Raw genomic sequence first — 19,233 nt, 5'->3', positions numbered from 1 at the left:
CAACTCCATCCTAACCGACGAAAAACAGAGATGCAATCAGCACACTAATCGGGCAAACCAACTCGAATCGACTGTTCAAATGCACAACTAAGCTCAATCTAGATAGGAGGCGTGACTTACCCCTCAGGAACCCAGTCATGGACGCGGCGGATCTCCGGCCCAATGCCTGCCTCGCCAAATACTCTGGGGTCACCGCTGCTCGCCATTTCGCCCTGGGGTTCTTCCTCGTAGTTCAAACAGCTCCACCAGCCCCCCACCTTTGAGCGCTCCGGTCGGGCGCACGGAAGGAGGCCGCGCCGCGGGTCGAGCAGGTGGCGGGTGCCCTACCCATGGCGTCGCAGGAAGGTGGCGGGCGGAGTAGGTAGCGGTGGAGCAGGACGGACGCAGCCACGGCAGCGCAGCTAGTGGCGGCGCAGGTGGCGGCGGCGGCGCAGGACGGCCGGCCGGCGGATGGGCAGAGTGGGCGTCGAGTTGGCCGGCTAGAACCCTATGAATGATTCGGGGATTTTGTTGCATGCGCCCACATCTCAGCTTCGGACCCACGTCCATGTGGTCCCACATGTAAGCTCCGGACCCACAACCACTAACGCCGGCAGACGGAATGGACTAAAATCTGGCCGTTTGGCCTCACCATAGTAGCTGTGACTAGGGGCAAAACTGAGCACGATTCGCATTTGAGGGCAAAACTGAGCACATGGACACCACTGAGGGCAAAAGGATAATTAACCCTAAGCAAGATGGCATGATGTAGAGGGATAGATCCAATCAATATGAACAAACCCCATATTTTTATCCTTAATGGCAACAATACAAATACGTGTCATGCCCCTTTCTGTCACTGGGATTGAGCACGGCGGGATTGAACCCATTACAAAGCACCTCTCCCATTGCAAGAAAAATCAATCTAGTTGGTCAAACCAAATCAATAGATTGGAGAGAAATACAAAGCTATATAAATCATGCATAAAAGAGTTAAGATAAGACTCAAATAATATTCATATATAATCTGATCATAAACCCACAATTCATCGGATCTCAACAAAGACACCGCAAAAGAAGATTACATCAAATAGATCTCCAAGATCATCGAGGAGAACATTGTATTGAAAATCAAAGAGATAGAAGAAGCCATCTAGATACTAGTTGTGGACCCATAGGTCTGTGGTAAACTACTCACACATCATCAGAAGGGCGGCAAGGTTGATGTAGAAGCCCTCCGTGATCGAATCCCCTCGGGCAGAGTACCGAAAAAAGGTCCCCAGATGGGATCTCACGAAGAGAGAAACTTGCGGTGGCAGAAAAGTATTTTTGGTGTGCCCACTAGTCTTGGGGAAATATTTGGGAATTTATAGACAAAAAATTAGGGTTAGGAGAGCCATGGGGGGTCCACAAGCTTGGGGGCGCCCCCTGGGGCACGCCCCCTGAGCATGTCACCACCTCATGGCCTCCTCCTGAAGCTTTCAGGGTGTCTTGTGGTCCAAGAAAAATCATCAAAAAGTTTCGTTCCATTTGGACTCCGTTGGGTATTGATTTTCTGTAAAGAGAAAAAAACAAGGGAAAAAATAGCAACTGGCATTGGGCACTGGGTTAATAGGTTAGTCCCAGAAAATGATATAAAATAGCATAATAATGCATATAAAACATCTAAGATTGATAATATAATAGCATGGAACAATCAAAAATTATAGATACGTTGGAGATGTATCAATCATCAACACAATCTCACAAATATATCCAGATAAGAATTAGTCACAGCCACATTTCATCAATCCCTTACTCCTCCCACGCCCAGGGAAATTGCTCACATATTAGAGATAAATAACAACCAAATACAAAGATCGAATGAAAGTTAATCATCTTTAGCACAATGAGATGAATGATTAACCAGATTGTGATATTTTAATTAAAGTATGAATATAATTTACAAACCCTAGCCTTACAAGCTGGAATCTCTCTAACGGCAATTTTGTCAATGGTGGAAAGGATCATGTGGCAGAGGAACCTAGAATGGATCTAGGTGAAGCAATTCTCATCTCGGTCTCTCTTTCTCTGCTCTGGCCTCTGGTTCTACCTCCTCCATCTCTTTCTTGTGTGTCGCCCAGTCCAGAAAATTGTTTGTGTAGATGAGAGGAAGGCATAACTATGAGCGCTCCTTTGCATGTATCAAATCACATGGTACAGTCGACGATAAGCCCGCTGAGGCTATTAGATAGCGCTCTCATCACCGCGCCATGGCCGGTATGGCCATCCCTTCCATGGGCGTTCGGGTCGTCCCTCTCGTGATCTCTGTCTAGCTTACCAGCTTACGCCTTGTCTATTTGGCTATTGGGTGGTACCTTTATATAATAGGATCGAGTTACACATGTCTGACTCAAACACCTATATAACCCTCCGCTAATTACAAGTCTAAGAGTAGTATAACTCATACACATAATATTGGACACATATTTTAACACCTACCATGGCAAATATGACCTCACGACATGGAAGCTGCCATGTGCGAATGTCTGTGTACCTTGGGCTTGAATCGTTATTCATGAGCTTCGCTGCTACTCCCTTCACATGGCTCCACCTCCAACTGTAGTTCCTTCTTTTCTTCATGATAGTCAAAGCTCCCATGAAAATTAAGTTCTTTTGCATTCTTGTCTTCTATTCCCAATCTCCTAGAGTATATATCCAATGCCATCGCTCATTGACCATAAAGTCATCATGTCTGACAACATCGATATATCGTCACCCTGGTAGCTTCTTTACTAATCTGCGTGAGAGTAAAATACTCGCATACTGGATTCACATATAAGAATTTTTTAGCTCACCATCATTTCTATTGTTAACCGCATACATGGACTTGAAGGAATTTTTTGTTACCTTTACTCATCTCGAGTCAAATTCATGGTTGTCTCATCCCTTTTTCTGGATAGTCTTTTACATGCCTCATAGCTCTAGCACTCGTCTCATTCTACATTTGTCATCCACATTTTGCCATGTGCACCGAACGCCACCGAATATATGACCATGTGCTCTCCTAGGTTTTGACATTTTTAAACTTCCCATCAGTTTCGTAGATTCTTTATGGTCAACTCTAGTCCACCTTCAAATGTGCCCACCTGGATAGACATAATCACGAAATTAACATTGTAACTCGCCAACATGGCTTGAGCACCATCTCCACACTATGTCTGACCACCAGTGTCCTCGTCTGGCGTCATGTCTCGTGCTTACCGCACGTATCGCCGTTATTACTGTCCAGGCTCCGCTGTCCCGGTCGAGTATCTTGGGTCACGAACCCAAATCACCTCAACCCCCATCGGTTCATCATCAAGAGATGTCGAGTTTTACGTATCCCTCGAACCACTTGTCCATAGCCCGAACAACATGCCCGTTGCTTTTCCCACTCAAATAGGCTTTGACTCTCCGACGTTTTACACCGCAGACTCTCCACCAGAATCAAGTGAAGTCTTCCATCAGACTCCAGCTACAACTTCAACATGTATCCATGGTAGATGATCAGTACACCCTCACACCCGTTGACTTCAAGCTCCCATGTGTACACCACCTTGAGTCAACCCGGCTCCATCGCCATGATGAAGCTCACAAACCCTCGGACCATCGCTGCATGTTGCCATGCCTGGAAATCAGTCACCATCAGCATCACGCTCCTATGTCATCATCGTTGAAATCATCATCATCTTCTATTCCACCTGACATCCTTGTCGATCCGCCAGACTTTCTAGGCCACTCGGCTTATATGTCTGACCCCGGTCGAACTTTTCCAATCGCAACCAAGCTCCACCTTGCATCGTGTTAGCCGAACACTCAATTGGCTCGCCTGAAGCGCTAAGAAGGAGCTCTCAGCGAGGATGTTGAGGTTAGGCGGTTGGAAAATGAGGCCATCGGGCAATACCGAGCCCTTGAACAGGGCAACAAGGACATGGACGGCTGCGGTCGTTGGAGTACAAGCAATGACAGTTGACGTTGGAGACACACAAATCTATACCTAATAATAAAGGGGTTGTTGCTTCTTGTGATATATCAAGCAAATTGCCCCCAAAGTTGCAAAATATTACCCACCAATGTCACCTATAAATGATAAAAAAAATGTTTCACATCGGGGAATCCCCTGCCTGGGCCGGCTCATGTAGAAGGGACCTCCTATACTGCGCACTATGCGCGGGGAGAAGACGTGCGCGCCCCTTTGGGTCGGCCCATGTCCGGGCGGCCAGCTTTTATTTTTATTATTTTTTTCTGTTTTGTTTTTTCACTTTAAATAATTTGGGACTTCAAAAATGTTCCGAAAATTCAAAAAATGAGAATTTTGAAATAGAATGTATACTAAATCATAAAATATTTTTGGATTCAAAAAATGTTTGCATTTTTATAAAACATGTTTGCTTATTCAAAAAAAATTCTTAATATTGAAAACAAATGTTTAGAAAATCAAAAAATGTTCATGATTTTTTTAAAGTTCATGTATTAAGAAATGTTAATGAAATTGAACAAATTTTTGCCAATTCAAAAAAGTCCATGAATGGAAAAATATCCTAAAAATTCAAAAATTGTTCGTGACTTACAAAATAGTTTATTCATTCATAAAATATTCGCTGATTTAAAAAATGATCATGCATTTCAAAAAATGTTTGTAAAATCAATAAAATTTTATGAATTTGAAAAATTGTTCCGCCAATTTCCAAAACAATGTTCACGGATTCAAGGAAGTTGTTAAAAAATGTTCACAATTTAAAAAGATGTTGGCAAATAGTATAAATGTTCTTAATTCTAGAAAATGTTTGAAAATTTGTAGAAGTGTTCATGACTTTGAAAAATGTTCATGAGTTTAAAAAAAATATTCATGATTTCACGAAATTAAGGGTGGTAGTGTATCTCGGTGATGCAGCAAAATATGATCATGGCCATTGAAGGTTATGATTTTTTTTTCCCAGCTGCAACACACGGGCCCTTTTGCTAGTAAGTTTCAAATAAACAAAATTATGAGCTTGGCATTCAGTCTAAATGTGATCCAGAACAATGTTAATAATAGTTGCAGTCAAATCTAAGTCCCATTTCCTGTTCCAGGTGACTTTAGATCATGAATAGAACAGTTCAACACTATAGTCATCTAAAATGTTTCTACTGATTTTATACATGTTCATTGTCTCCAATCCCAATACAATCACAGTTCAACAAATATTGGACAAGATACAAAAGAAATGCTAACTGCTGATCCCACAATGATAGACAAAAATAAACAAAAAAGAGGCATATCCGACGACATGCACGTGTTGCCGGTAAGACAGTAGAACTTCTCAAGAATACAGAAAGTCGGATTCAAAATTTTCCCGGCAGTACGTGCTTTTTCCAGGTCGCAAGTTGTATTTCGTGGTGATTATGAGCCCATGTATCATAAATTGATGTCTAGTCGACTTGTCCTACTACTGTTTTTGTCAGGAATTGCCGATGACGAGAATCTGTGGTATCTGTAGTTCTCCGCGGAAGAGGACATTGGCTGCTGCGGAGAGGGAGTGAGTGGTAGAGTTACATTCTGCTGTGCAGATAGTGGGGCGACACCGTTGTATTTGTACCTCTGCCCGCCATAGCTGCAACAAGGAGGGAAATAAAATGTGTCTACAAGATGGCCTGACCAATAGCCAGTCAAATGCATTTCAGATGGACAAGTACAAAGATAATATCAATGCACCGAGTGCACTAGCCTGCTCTTAGTAACACATAAAAAAGTAAGACAAAGAGCTCACCTTTTCCTTTTGAACAACTCCTCGTCATTCGTGGTTTCTACAGGAAGAATGGTATCCCCTCTGGGAGTGAGAGACCATGGGCTAGGGGCAGGAAGTTCATTCGAGAAATACCTCCTCCTTATCAACTGAAAGATAAATCTCAACAACATTAGTAAATAATCTTATGTACCAAGAATTCTTATCTGCTACTCAAATCGAAAATTATTCTGTTGCACAAAGCTACGAACCATGTGGAAGAACTTAACCACAGCTTCTTTATCATATCTTGCCTCTTTTGCAGCCTGCATCCAAAGGTCAACATATCATTTGCTAAGGCACTAACAACGTCAACCCCAACCAGTACATAAATAATGAGAGCAGAGCAGAACATTTTAATTGAGAGTCATACTGCTAAAGTCCACCACATTACAGTAAAGTCCTTTTATCATGGAAACGTGAAGACATCACATGAAAGATGTGAATAAGAGCACATTAGAATTACCGTGAGCAGACCAGAATTGCCAGGGAAGCTATCCACAAGTGGAAGTTCTTCACTCGATGGAAGTAGGCCTTGCTTGTCAACCCATTGACGAGCAACATCAATAAGATTTCCACTGCTAACTCTTCTACCATCTCTTGGAGCAATGTCTACTTTGTTAGCAATCACTAGGTAAGGAACTGGAAGACCTCCTGGACCACCAGACCCAAGAGGAGCTGAAAAGGTCCCAGACTCAGCAACCTCAACTGCCCACTTGCTCAAATTTGTCTTTGTCTTCCTCTGAGATAGGTCATAAACAAATATGACACCTGATGAATAATTATGGAGAAGTGAATACAGGATCTGTATTATCTGGTGTACTTACACGGATTTGTAATACCTAGCTGCTATGGAAAACTTGAAACGCATATCTGAAATCACTCGGGCACAATAGAAAGAATGCATTGATTCTATCAAATTGAGAATCAGGAAAAGTCATACTAAAAGAAGTTGATATCTACACTTTGTGGTGATAAGATAGTTAAATAGGAACACCAGAGAATCAATTACTGAAGTCGCAGAATCTCAGAAAGCTCAGCAGTTGTGAGTTAAACAGCTAGTAGCAAATATGCAAATTTGTCACTGTATTTTATATGAGAAAATTTGTTGTTAATACTGGTTGAGAAGCAAATAATATTAGAAATGTATATTATGCCAGAATATTAGATTGGTATAAAGAGAATTGTGTACCATTAATTTGTGAATAAAAAAGTGAACGGCAATCTCTGTAGCGATCATGCCCTGAAACATCCCAAAGCTCGACAAAGAAGTTCCTTTCAGCATCACCGACGATGCTATTAGATGAACTCCCTGGGCTTCCGTAAGTAATATGCTGAAACGATTGAGTAAACAATTCTATCAGAATATACTGCTGAAATGACGGAGTGAGCACACTGCATTACATACTTTTACATCAACTGTACATCCAATTGTTTGGGTCGGTCGAGCAACCGCAGAACCTTGAAGAATGAGACGTGCCAATGAAGATTTCCCCACACCTGGAAAAAGAAAAGGAAAATTCATCATGTCCATTAAAACTAAACAGTAACAAGTTAAACTTCTACAAACAGTACTTGAGCATCTCTACAAGTTGATCACAATGGTATGCGTTAAGGAGTATTAGTATTGGTCTAGGTTTCTGTATGTAGTCATATTGGTCTAGATTTCCTTCCTTGTACCCCAACTCTCCTGTACCATATATTCTCCCCATGGGCTATGGTAATACAATCAAGTTGCTCCTCTAGCATGGTATCAAGAGCCAAGGTTTAGAGTTTTCTCCAGACACCGCGACTCGTCCTCCTCTCTCTATCGGTTTCTTCAGATCGGTCTTGGACGATCAATATATTTTCGGTCTCATTTTGATTAATTTTCCTCTGGATCGATCTCATCCTCCAACAGTCAGCAATGCCCTGGCCAGATCAGGCCACTGCTGGGCTGCCTCCTCTGCCTAGACAGGAGCTCCCCCTCCAATATCGAATCGAATCCAGCCTCTCACGACCGTCCGTCTGCTTCCCTGGCTGCTGGATCGGCCCCATCGCCATGTGCATGTCACCTTGTGTAAACGCCCGACCGGACGCATCCGGCCCCCATCGAAGCCCATCCGCCTGCTGCTCCAGCTGGATTGGGCCGCCGAATCGTAAAGATCCAACACCTCGTCCACGCGTGTCTGTTCTCCATCGACCACCGTGTCAACTATTCAGACTACGGTATCATATATTCAGACTGGGGTGCCGATTATTCAATTACCGCTTCTCTAGATCTAACGGTCATCATCTCTCCGCGATCTACGTTCGTTCGATGGTCTGGATTGGTTCTTACCGTTGTACCAGTGTAGTGCCGTGGCATCTTAAGAGTCCAGTTGTCTCCTAAGCTTAATCTAGAAGTATCCATGGTGTGTATGTGTCCTACTAGAAGAGTCTGTTTGTGGGTAGAGTCCAGTTGTCTCTTAGATGGACCCAACTTAGTCGAGTATCCAGCGTGTGTGGAATTACTGTTTAGAGAACAGTAACATATCTAAAGGGTTTATATAAGGATGTATCGCCCTGTAAGGAGGGCAAGCGGTTTGGCGCTAGCTCCCGACTTCTGGCCCGAGCACTTGCCCGTCTCGGCGGCCGAGAATGCTGCCCTCACGGCCCCGTTATATGAGGCAGAGGTCTAGGAGGCCATCAAAGGCATGAACCCGACATCCGCCCCCGGCCCCGATAGCCTTCCGGTGAAACTTTTCCAGACCTTCTGGAATGTCATCAAACCGGATGTGATGGCCCTCTTTGAGTGCCAACCACGACAGCAACTGCCAACCTGGTGCCAACCACGACATCCACACCCTCAATTCTAACACAACAGCAACTGCCCTGGTCCCAAGAATCATCTCAGAGGACACCGGGCCTGCAGACGATCCCTCCCAACACACAGACAGGATTTTGGTTTCCTCAATCAGTGCCATCCAGGCCCTCATATTTGCTGTTCTGCAGGGTCCACAAAATTGCAGATACCACGGGTGTGCATCGATACCACAAACTGGAATTTCGCACATTCAATGGCAACGATGACCAGATGGTCTGGTTGAATCGGTGTGAACAATTTCAGCTCCGCATTCCATCCCTAATCTGATGTGCGGGACTGAGGTTGTCGACTGAATCGTCTCCATGTATCTCCATTGCCTAACATGTGATCATCCTGGTGAGTGGATTAAGTGATTTCCATGGGCAGAATATTGCTATAACACTAGCTTCCAGTGTTCTATCAAAACCAGCCCTTTTCATGTGGTTTATGGCAGGACGCCTCTATCGTTGGTGTCATATGAGCCTGGCTCAGCATGTGTGGAGGCGGTTGAGCGCTCCCACGTTCAGCGGGATGAGTTCCTAAAGGAAATTCGTGACAGGCTTCTCCAAGCTATAAAGGAACATGACACTTAGCACCGTGGCCTTGAATTTGCAGTAGGAGACTGGGTTTGGCTCAGACTGCACAACCGCCAGGCAGCATCACTAGCGGTCAAAGCACATGCTAAGTTAGCACCAAAATATTGTGGGCTTTATCAAGTCTTGGAGAGGATTGGTGCAGTAGCTTATCGACTACGTCTACCTACTGGTGCACGTATCCATGCATGCTGCACTGTTGAAGAAATTTCATGGAGATCCACCCGCATCTGACCCAAACCTTCCATTGATCGAACATTGGCGTGTCATTCCAGTACCAGCAAAGGTGGAGCAAGCACGCCGACGCCAAGACAAGTGTGAAGTTCTAGTGCAATGGCATGGTTTGCCAACAACAGAGAGCACCTGGGAGCCGCTGGGTAAGTTCAAGGAACTCTATCAGGATTTAACTTCATGAACAGCTACTGGAGGCGTGCTTATAAAAGAAAGAACATGGGACCAGCTAACATGCAGGAATAGTCAGCTCTATCCAATATGCAGCTTGAGGAAAAGCTGCTTCCAAGAGAAGGGGGGTAATGTTGTGGCATTTTAAGAGTCCAATTGTCTCCTAAGCTTAGTCTAGAAGTACCAGGGTGTGTATGAATCCTAGTAGAAAAGTTTGTTTGTGGGTAGAGTCCAGTTGTCTCTTAGCTGGACCCAGCTTAGTCCTTTTTCTTTTGCAGGTATCCCCATTCTGAGTCTGTCCCAAACAACTACGCCGTCCTTCTCCCATTCTCTTCATACAGAGTTGAAAATTACCTGGTGCCCGAGTCTTTGTAGAGCGGGAGCAGGTCCGTTGTAGGCATGAGGGAACACGGAGCTGGGTAGGACCGGGTAGACGACTTGGATGGGCCAAGTGCCATGGAGTACCTGATGGGCACTTGGCCTCCAAGGTGTACGATGTGGCCATCGAGACCCGCTGGAGTGCACCCACAAGCTCTCCGAGCGCCTGGAGGTCAACCTCCATATCAAGCATGAGGACCTGGTAATTAATCACCAACCTCGTAGCATCCCTTTCTGAAGATGTAGCTTCATGCTTCCGTTCACTGACGCTTCAAGAAATTTTTAAATTTCCAATTGCTTCCTCTAATAAAACTTCCACAAGGGTGGGCTTTGAGGAGGTTTACCTTGATTATGATGTTTAGATTGCTCACTCGCCCTGGTGTTTGCATGTTCTTGTCGTACTATCCCGATGATAGTCCAGGGTAGCCACGGATAAATACTCAGAAACCCTGAAAACGTATATCCTGTAACACTAGCTATTTCTAGCTACAATACTACAAAAAAGTAGATGGTGCCATGATTCAATTTCAAAACGGTGCACACATTCAGGGTTTTCTTCATTCCTTTTTCAAAATTTGTCCCTTGATTCCAAGCGTGGAGGGGTGGCATCCGTGAGCATGTCGCCGTGTGGGGAGGCAGCCACGCTGTGGCCACTCACCTCAGATACTCCCTCCTGCAGTGGGGAATGGTGTCGTTGACGCGGAGGACTCCATGTCAGGTGCTTCGGCAAGGACGGTCAACAGAATACGGAAACATGCCAATGAGGAGGCGTGGAGGACGGCGCCCACGACTACATCACCAATAGACTCGGAGGAGGGTGTCTCATCCAGTGGAAAAGCACGCTAGAAGCCATCAAGAAAGACCGTCGAACAATCCCTAACCCTCCATCGAGCCACCGCCACAGCGACGAGACCAACGCCAGTAAGTCGCCGCCACCACTGAGTTGTACAAGGTGCGCCCTGGTGTTTCCCAGAATCTTCCCTGCCTCCTGAAGAAGCCTCATGGCATTCCAGCGGCGGTTTTTGGCCAAGTGAAAGGGCATCCGCCCCTAATGAGGGTTTTGGTGTTAATGGCAATAGAGATTAGATGACTAACTATGTTCCGCACATGTGTCCAGTTTACACATCAATGGAAATAAAACATATGGTTGGTTGGCGACCCCCCAAGCTAAAAGGACAAAAGAAGACGGTACGCCAAAATTATATACCAACGATTTCTCGTTTTTGAGTCATAGGTACGTTGTACTATTAACAGGGGATTCGCGATGAATCTTGTGTGGGAATCACTAAACAAATCAAAGCCAAATACACCCACATCCTATGAGAGAAAGAGCGCCTAATCATCCCCTGCTTTGTTGTTGTTTGTTCTGTCTGAACCAAATCGGAGTATCCGACCATTGTCGGACTATCTGACATGGGGTCCGACTTTGTCTAGGGCTCTGGATAAAGTCGAAGGCTGGGTCGGACATTGGGTCAAACATTTCGATAAGTTACTGTCCTACTTTGGTCGGACTGTCCGACTTTTCTGGACAGCAAGCATAACGAACTGATTTTTGGTGGACCTATATAAGGCACCCTTCTGCTCCAAAGGAGGGTGACAACTCCATTATTCTTTCCTCCAATGATCCAAAAGCTTAAACCTTCAATTCCTCTCTCTCTCTCTCTCTAGCCACTCAATCTACTCCATATTTTAGAGAGAGCAAGAGGATCACCCCTACAAATCCATCCAATCAAAACTCGAGCTTGTTGATTCCCCACATGATCCTAGCTAATCTTGTTACTCTTAGGTTTGTGGGGAACCCTAGACGGTTGGTATTTCCCGGGAGCTTTCGATTCGTTGTGCCTCGGACTCGTTTGTGAGGGTTTGGAGCTCACCCCAAGAGCTACCCCTAGTGAGAGGGAACTTGGGCATTTGTTGACAAAGGTTCTTGGAGACATAAGGTGAGGCATTCGTTGTCGAGGGAGCATTCGTTGTTCCCCGCCTCTCCAGCGGAGATTAGCACACCCCCAAGTGTGTGAACTTTGGATTACTCATCGTCTCCATCACTTTCGGTTGTTTCTTAACCCTAGCTTTACTAGTTATTACTTGCTTGTTTGACTCCTTGTGTAGCTTCCTAGCTTGTTGTAATGCATCGTGTAGGGTGTAACACCTAGTTGCATGTCTAGAGAACTTACATTTCTGCATTAGGCTCTAAACGCAACTAAGAAATAACTCTAGATGTGTAGGGTGTAACAGCCAAGAACGCTTCTTGATTTTGGGGGAAGGTCGATTTTTGGACATGGCAGTCAGCGGACTTGCTCCGGTCTGCCTCATCTAGGCTGGATGCCGTGATTGGTGCAGGAGCTAGAGACGAATCCTTGTTTCAACTCCGGCTGGGGCTCTGCACTCATCCACACCAGCACCATTGAGATGCAGCGCAACACCATGGACAGTTGCCACGCCGTCTTGACGTGGACTTGCTCCAATCTGGCTCCATCACGTTAGACATCGTGGAGGCCGTGGTTAAGGAGTTGGAGACAGACCCTTGTTTCAAATCCTGCTCACCTGCAAAGGCACTATCGAGATGGAGGCCAACATTATGGACAGTTGTGGCAGCCACCACAATGCTGTCTTCAGGTCTCCACCGTCAAGAACCGCGTCTTGCTCACTCTGTGTGCTATAGTTGTGCTTGCCACTTTCAAATGTTTAATTGACCTTATAGATATCACTTAATAATCTGTTTGATTCATTTAGTTGCATTCTCACCTTGTTCATGTCAGCTGGTGTCTGCTCCATAGCGAAGCACGGGTGTTGTGCTAGTAAATCCTAAAACTAATAAGGAGCTGCCGTTTGTCCATCTATTCAATATATATACAACTCAAGGCAGAAGAAACCCACACCACATTTAGAATCGGAACACCCGGTTTATGAACAACTATTAAGGCAACTGCTAAATAGCCCCTAAAAATAAATCATGTTCAGTTGGTTGGTGAATATAATGTAGACAGATTTTGAAACCAGTTTCGCCCGGCGTACCAAAGTTAATGTTTTGCTAAAGCACGTCTAAGTCATATATCCTTGATTTTACGCAGAGATTCGTGCGGGTATTTTATTTTTTTTCTTTTCATTTCCTTTTTATGTTTGATTGAATCACTTAGATGTGCAATAACTCTAGATGTGCCCTACTAGTACTAGAATTAATGATAACATTCTCGTGCTAACGTGTAACGACTTGTAATGAACGCCGTGGATCTCAAACCGTACCATAAGGCCTCCTAGAGCGTCCGAACGTGTCCCATCCTAGGTAAGATACGAGTTCTTAAATCGGAAGACTGACCTGAATCGCCGACGACGAGGACGCGCACCTGGCCGTAGGGCATCCCGCCGTTGAGGTCCCGCCCGCTCCCGCTCGCGCCGCCGTCCCTCCAGAACCTCATCTTCCCCACCAATCAATCGAGCAGCGGCAGCTGCTGCTGCAGCAGAGAAGGCTAGATCCGCGGATCCGGAGGAGGCTGTAGCCGCATCGATCGGGAATGAAGGAAGGAATGATCCGAGTTCCGAAAGCAGGAGGAGGGGATTCAGATCTTCGATGGAGGCGAGTTCTCTAATCCGCTCGTGGGATCAGTGTCGGCGACGGCTGCCTCTCCTCCTCCCTTGCTGTCGTGGCTTCCTTTCGCTCGCTCTGCTGCCGGTGCTCTGTCGCGATGGCCGATGGGGCAACCGCACCGGCTATCTCCAGGGCCGTTGGATCAAACGAGGACGGTTTGGACAATGTTTGGCAAACTATGCATGTCAAACTTTCAAACCTTATAATCCCCGTTCGTATTTTGTATCAATTTTTTACCATTAATTTAACTAACAAAATATTAATACATATCACCAAAAATTATATCATTTGACTCGTATTTGAACTTAGCTTTTGGTAAATATTGTTTTTTGTGTATAGGTAATTTTTTATTAGTTAAAATCATGACTAAAATATGACCCTAAATACAAAACTAATAAATCAGAATGAAGGTAGTACAGTCTATGACCAACGTTGCATTTTTTTTCTTGAGAAAATTGCACGTGCAGACACTCACATACCTGCAGGCACACTCACCCATGTATAACCCATCGATATAAGCATATTCAACAAACTGAACTTATAGATATTTTAAGAGGTAATTACACTGGTGGTGTCACAACTTGGCGTGGATGGTCACTTTGGTGCCACAAGTTGTGGCGTACAACAATGTGGTGAAAAAACTTGGCTCTGGCGTGCACATACGGTGCTTTTCTCGTTTTGATACGGATTAAGTGCTGACTAAGCAAGCCAGCTGGGCGGGGGTCCCGCTGTCAGTGACCAGAGGGCTCGGGCGCGGGCTTGTGGCCGGAGATTTTTCAAAAAAAACCTTAGATTTAATATTTTTTTCGCAAATAGGCCCCCGCCTTGGCTGTACAGTGTTGCCCTTTCGTTTTTGCCTATATGACCTCACGTATCGCGAAAAGAGTGCGCAGACCCTGCCGCTTCGACTCCCTTGCCTCGAGCTCTCCTCCTATGTCTCTCCTCCCAAGCGTTTGAAGGCAGAGGCGGCGTTGATCTGGAGGCGTGGATCGGCGGCGTCGACAACGATGGAGCCCCGTCGCCGCGCTCCCGGCGAGGCAGCTCCTGTGTACGGTGAGCAAGACCTTGTTTCCCCCTGCACAATCCCTTGTCGTCCCTGTTTTTCATAGGGTTTTTGTCAGTTCGATCGGCCACAAAAAATCTATGGTTTCTTGATGATTTTGCCTGCGGATGGAATTTAGTCTGCAGATGATGTTGAAATCCCCCTACGCATTTGTTTGTAGGATAGGGTTAAGCCCAGGTTTAGTAGGCCCCTGCTTTTTTAACTGAAGATGTGAACAGTTAACTGAAGATGTGAACAGTTGTTACTGAATTTTTCGACATTTCTTAACTGAAGATCTGCATTGCAATTGTTAATTGAAAGTTGGGACTGTATGTATTTATCTGCTGTTTTTAGGCAGTGTGCACTAATTTGGTGGCTATTGTCTTTCAAAATAGGTGAACATGTAGGCCAAGTTAGGCCTTAACATGACTTAATTAGATTGTTTGGTAATGCTGACTGAAACACTATGTGTTTGCATTGTTTTTTTAACTGAATTTTAGCTCTAATAGCTGGTTCACTATTCACTGAATATGTATGTGTCTTGTTATCTGAATATTATTGCACTGCATACATTGCAGGTGATTTTGATGGACTATTCACAGTTGAGATTCACCACAAGGGGTTTTTCTGTGGAACTGGCAGTAATAGTACCTACATGGATTATGCAGTGGATTGGTTTGACAATTGTGATAGTGACACATGGTCTATATTGTGGATTGAAGATTTTCTGAAACAGCTAGGTTATGACAAAGCTAGTGGACATCAGCATGATGTGTTGTGGTGCCAGCCTGGAAGGACACTTGGTGAAGGAATGAAAGAAATGAAATGTGATGCTGACAGCCTTGCAATGGTAGCTGCTACGACACAACACAAGAATTTGTTGCTGATCATAGATCATGGAGAGACACTGAATAGTTTGCTGAGAGATGATGTACTAGGTGAAGGTGTTCCTGAATTGCCAAAGATCATAACTCCAAGGAAAGAAAACAAGGGCAAAGAAAATGTTAGCTCACCTACAGTTGTCACCGAGCCAAGTATGGGGAGGAAAACAAGGGCCAGGACATTGTTTTCTGAAGGATCAAGTTCAGGATGTGCTGATGAGGAATTTGAGGAAGAAGATGCAGTAGTTGGTTCAGATTCAGAAACTGATGAGGAATTCTTTGACAGTGACTTTGATGTAGAGGATGGAGATGATGATCTATTTGAAGATCATGTTGACAAAGAAGTGGATGATCATAGAGAAAAGGTTACAACATGTGACTATGAAACAGAGTTAGCAGGAGATGCTCTTGATGACCCCCACATCATGTTATCCAAAGAAGAGAGGGAAAAGTTGAAGTACCACTTCAAAGGTTTCAATCCAGAGACTGATTTGAATGCTCCTGTATTTAGGTTGGGCATGGTGTTTGGTAGTGTGCAAGAGCTAAGACATGCTATAACTTCTTATAGCATTAGGAACAGAGTTTCAATTAAAAAGACAAGAAACACATCAAAGACAGTTGAAGTTATATGCACTGATGGTTGCCCATGGTATCTGAAAGCAGTGAAGGACAGCAGGAAAGACAGCTTAATTGTAAAGAAGTACTGTGATGAGCACACTTGCCCTAAGACATGGAAACTTAAATGTCTAACTGCTCCATTTTTAACCAAAAAATTCAGAGATGAGTTTAGGGACAATGAGAAGATGCCTTTGAAAAATTTTGAGGAGAAGGTTCAGCAAGAATACAATCTCATACCAAGTAGGACCAAACTGGGTAGAGCTAGAAGAGAATCAGTGAAGCAGATCAGAGGTGACGATGATGACCAGTACAATCACTTGTGGGATTATGGAGAGGAGTTGAGGAACACAAACCCTGGCAGCAAGTTCTATCTATGCACAAAGGAGATATTTGATGAAAAGCTTAAGCAAACAAAAGAACACTTCTCTACACTATATTGGTCATTGGATGCATGCAAGAGAGCTTGGCTATTGGGAGGTAGGCCCATCATTTTTATAGATGGATGTCACATTAAGACCAGGTACAAAGGAAATTTGCTGACAGCAGTGGGTATTGACCCTAATGATTGCATCTACCCCATAGCATTTGGGGTTGTCGAAGTGGAGTCTACTAGCAGCTGGGAGTGGTTTCTGGCAAGTCTGAAAGATGATCTTAACATTTTTAACACCTCTCCATACACAATCATGAGTGATAAGCAAAAGGTATGTGACATTCTGCTCATTCATCTAATTCATATAGTTATACCTACTCTAAAGTGTTTAGACCATATATTTATGTGAGGGGCACTATTTATGTGATTTGCAGGGTCTCATAGCAGCAGTTTCAAAGGTTTGGCCAGATGCTGAACACAGATTTTGTGTGAGACATATGTACCAGAATTTCCACAAGCTTCACAAGGGGGAACAATTGAAGAACAATCTATGGGCAATTGCAGGAGCAACAAACAATCCAACATATGTCAAAGCTATGGATAAGATGCTGGCAGACAGTGTGGGTGCATATAAATGGGTGGAGAAATGGCCTCCAAGGTCATGGATTAAAGCCTTTTTTAATCCTTTTCCGAAGTGTGACATCCTGCTGAATAACATGTCTGAAGTATTTAATAGGTAGGCATGTTATGTACTAATATGCTTCAACTTTAATATTGCAATATGGCTCTTTGAGTTTGTCTTGTTGTATTGCTGCACTAACGGGTATGTTTGTTCTTCTGATAGTTGGATTTTGCCAGAAAGGGAATTGCCAATTTTATCCATGGTGGAGAACATAAACAACAAGATAACAACAAGGATATACAACAAGCAAAAGGAAGTGGCAGTGGATAGGAAATGGAGTGGTAGACTGTGCCCCAAGATTAAGAAAAAACTAGACAAATTTACTGATTGGGCTGCTCACTGCATGGTATTTGGAGCTGGTCAAAAGGTTTTCAAAGTGGTCTCAATGAACCATTCCTACATAGTGGATCTGAACATGGAAACTTGCGACTGTGGAAGATGGGACTTGTCAGGAATTCCATGCCACCATGCAATAGCATGTGCTAGAGAGGAGAGACTAGATCCTGCAAGTCTAGTGCACGAGTGCTATTCTGTACAAACTTACAAGAAAGCTTATGGGTACAACATAAAGCCAGTTAGAGACAGGGAACATTGGAGAAAGATGAACGGTGTTGATGTCTATCCACCGATGTACACTAAGGTGATGGGCAGACCAAGGAGGAACAGAAAAAAAGATCCAGAGGAGAAGATCATGAAAGATGGAGGGAAGAAACTAACAAAGCATGGTGTGTCCATGCACTGCTCTGTGTGTGGAAGAGCTAATCACAACAAGAAAGGGCACAACAAGTGGGTGGAGAACAACAGAGATGCACCGCAGCCTGTTCGTACTGATGCAAATGATGATGGTGAAGAGGAATATGATGATCCTTCTGTCATTTCTGTAAGATGAAAAAATATTAAATTTACTGGAATGTTTTCTGAATTTTACACACTGACAGATAGAGTTGACAATTTCTTTCCCTTTTTTCAGAACATAATGCCACACACAGTGCACCCACACATGGACCCAACTCAAACACCAGGGTCAATGGTGTTTCTCATGCAGCAAATGGTAAGGCCTTTGTTATGCAAAACTATATTTTTCTTCAGAACTTCAATTCTGCTTGTGATACTATCTCTGAAATTTTGTTCCTACTTAGGAGAGGAAAGCATATGTGCCATCTATGGATCATGGACCTCTTCCAGAATCATCTTTTGTTGCAAATGCAAGAGATAACATACCCCCTCCAAGGGTTACAACTACTATGGCAGCAGGCAGGGTTAGAAGAAGAGGAGTGACAGAAGATATACCTGAAGCTAGCTACCAGGCAACTGAAAATGCAAGAGGGAGGAAAAGGAAAGCAACTGGAGTAGGCAGAGGAGCTGGGAGAGGGACTGGGAGTGCAGCTGGGAGAGGACTTGGAAGAGGCACTGGGAGAGGGACTGGGAGAGGAGCTGGGAGTGGGACTGGAAGAGGGTCTGGAAGAGGGACTGGGAGAGGAGCTGGGAGTGGGACTGGGAGAAGTCACACTGGAGGAAGGACAGGACCAGGAGCTGGACTATGGAACATCATGTTTCCACCAGATGAATCCAGATCATATGTGCAAGCAGAGGAGGTCCCAATGACACAAAATGCACCAACTGAAGAGTGGCATGATGATTTCCAGACCTTGTAGACCAAGCTGGATAGTAGACTAGTTCATCAATGAACTCGAAGAAATGCAATCAAGTTCATTTATGAACTTTTGTTCTCTGAAATGTTAGAACTAAATTTACCTTCTGCTTTAGTGTTATGCTACAATGCATATTTCCCTTTTGGTCAAGTTCATTTATGACTCTGTTATATGATTTTCAAGTTTAGCTGACTCTGAAATGAATGGTTTCTCTCAAACTGAATGTTTCTGTGATTTTACTTCAGTTAGCGCATTTCTGTCAGTTATCTAAGTTTTGACATATCTTCAGTTATATTCTGTTCATGTTACTGTCGGTTTCCTGTCCATCTCGGTGATCAAATGTACCACTTACTTTTTTAGCAAGTATACTTATGTAATGTTGAGTGTTGTTTCATTTATTAAATTAAACATTCAGCTTCACACTCTCTTTAGAACAACCA

General features: G+C 44.1%; 2 protein-coding genes across 3 annotated transcripts; one reads left to right on the top strand and one right to left on the bottom strand.

Annotated features, from left to right (window-relative positions):
- Positions 1 to 5,112: 5,112 nt before the first annotated feature.
- On the bottom strand, positions 5,113 to 13,660 carry LOC125506704 (small GTPase LIP1). 2 transcript variants are annotated; one of them, XM_048671453.2, is made up of 7 exons: positions 13,279 to 13,660; positions 7,174 to 7,265; positions 6,958 to 7,099; positions 6,232 to 6,536; positions 5,978 to 6,031; positions 5,751 to 5,875; positions 5,113 to 5,594 (listed from the first exon to the last, which is right to left on the bottom strand). In XM_048671453.2, exons 1-7 carry the CDS (start codon positions 13,376 to 13,378, stop codon positions 5,399 to 5,401), a joined length of 1,014 nt encoding a protein of 337 aa, XP_048527410.2. In that variant the 5' UTR covers positions 13,379 to 13,660; the 3' UTR covers positions 5,113 to 5,398. The 2 variants fall into 2 exon arrangements, with proteins under 2 accessions (XP_048527410.2, XP_087375919.1); XM_087519793.1 differs by lacking the exon at positions 13,279 to 13,660 and adding an exon at positions 9,939 to 10,268.
- An 895-nt stretch (positions 13,661 to 14,555) lies between these two features.
- LOC147991028 (uncharacterized) lies at positions 14,556 to 18,796 on the top strand. Its single transcript, XM_087535365.1, has 6 exons — positions 14,556 to 14,601; positions 15,169 to 16,790; positions 16,894 to 17,195; positions 17,304 to 18,021; positions 18,112 to 18,192; positions 18,281 to 18,796. Exons 1-6 carry the CDS (start codon positions 14,556 to 14,558, stop codon positions 18,794 to 18,796), a joined length of 3,285 nt encoding a protein of 1,094 aa, XP_087391491.1.
- The last annotated feature ends 437 nt before the right edge of the window (positions 18,797 to 19,233 follow it).

This window comes from Triticum urartu, chromosome 1A (assembly GCF_056163025.1).
Source record: "Triticum urartu cultivar PI428250 chromosome 1A, HENAU_Tu73, whole genome shotgun sequence".
NCBI classification, from domain to species: Eukaryota; Viridiplantae; Streptophyta; class Magnoliopsida; order Poales; family Poaceae; genus Triticum; species Triticum urartu.
The sequence above is the reverse complement of the archived record's forward strand: the minus strand, read 5'-3'. Positions and strand labels throughout refer to the sequence as shown.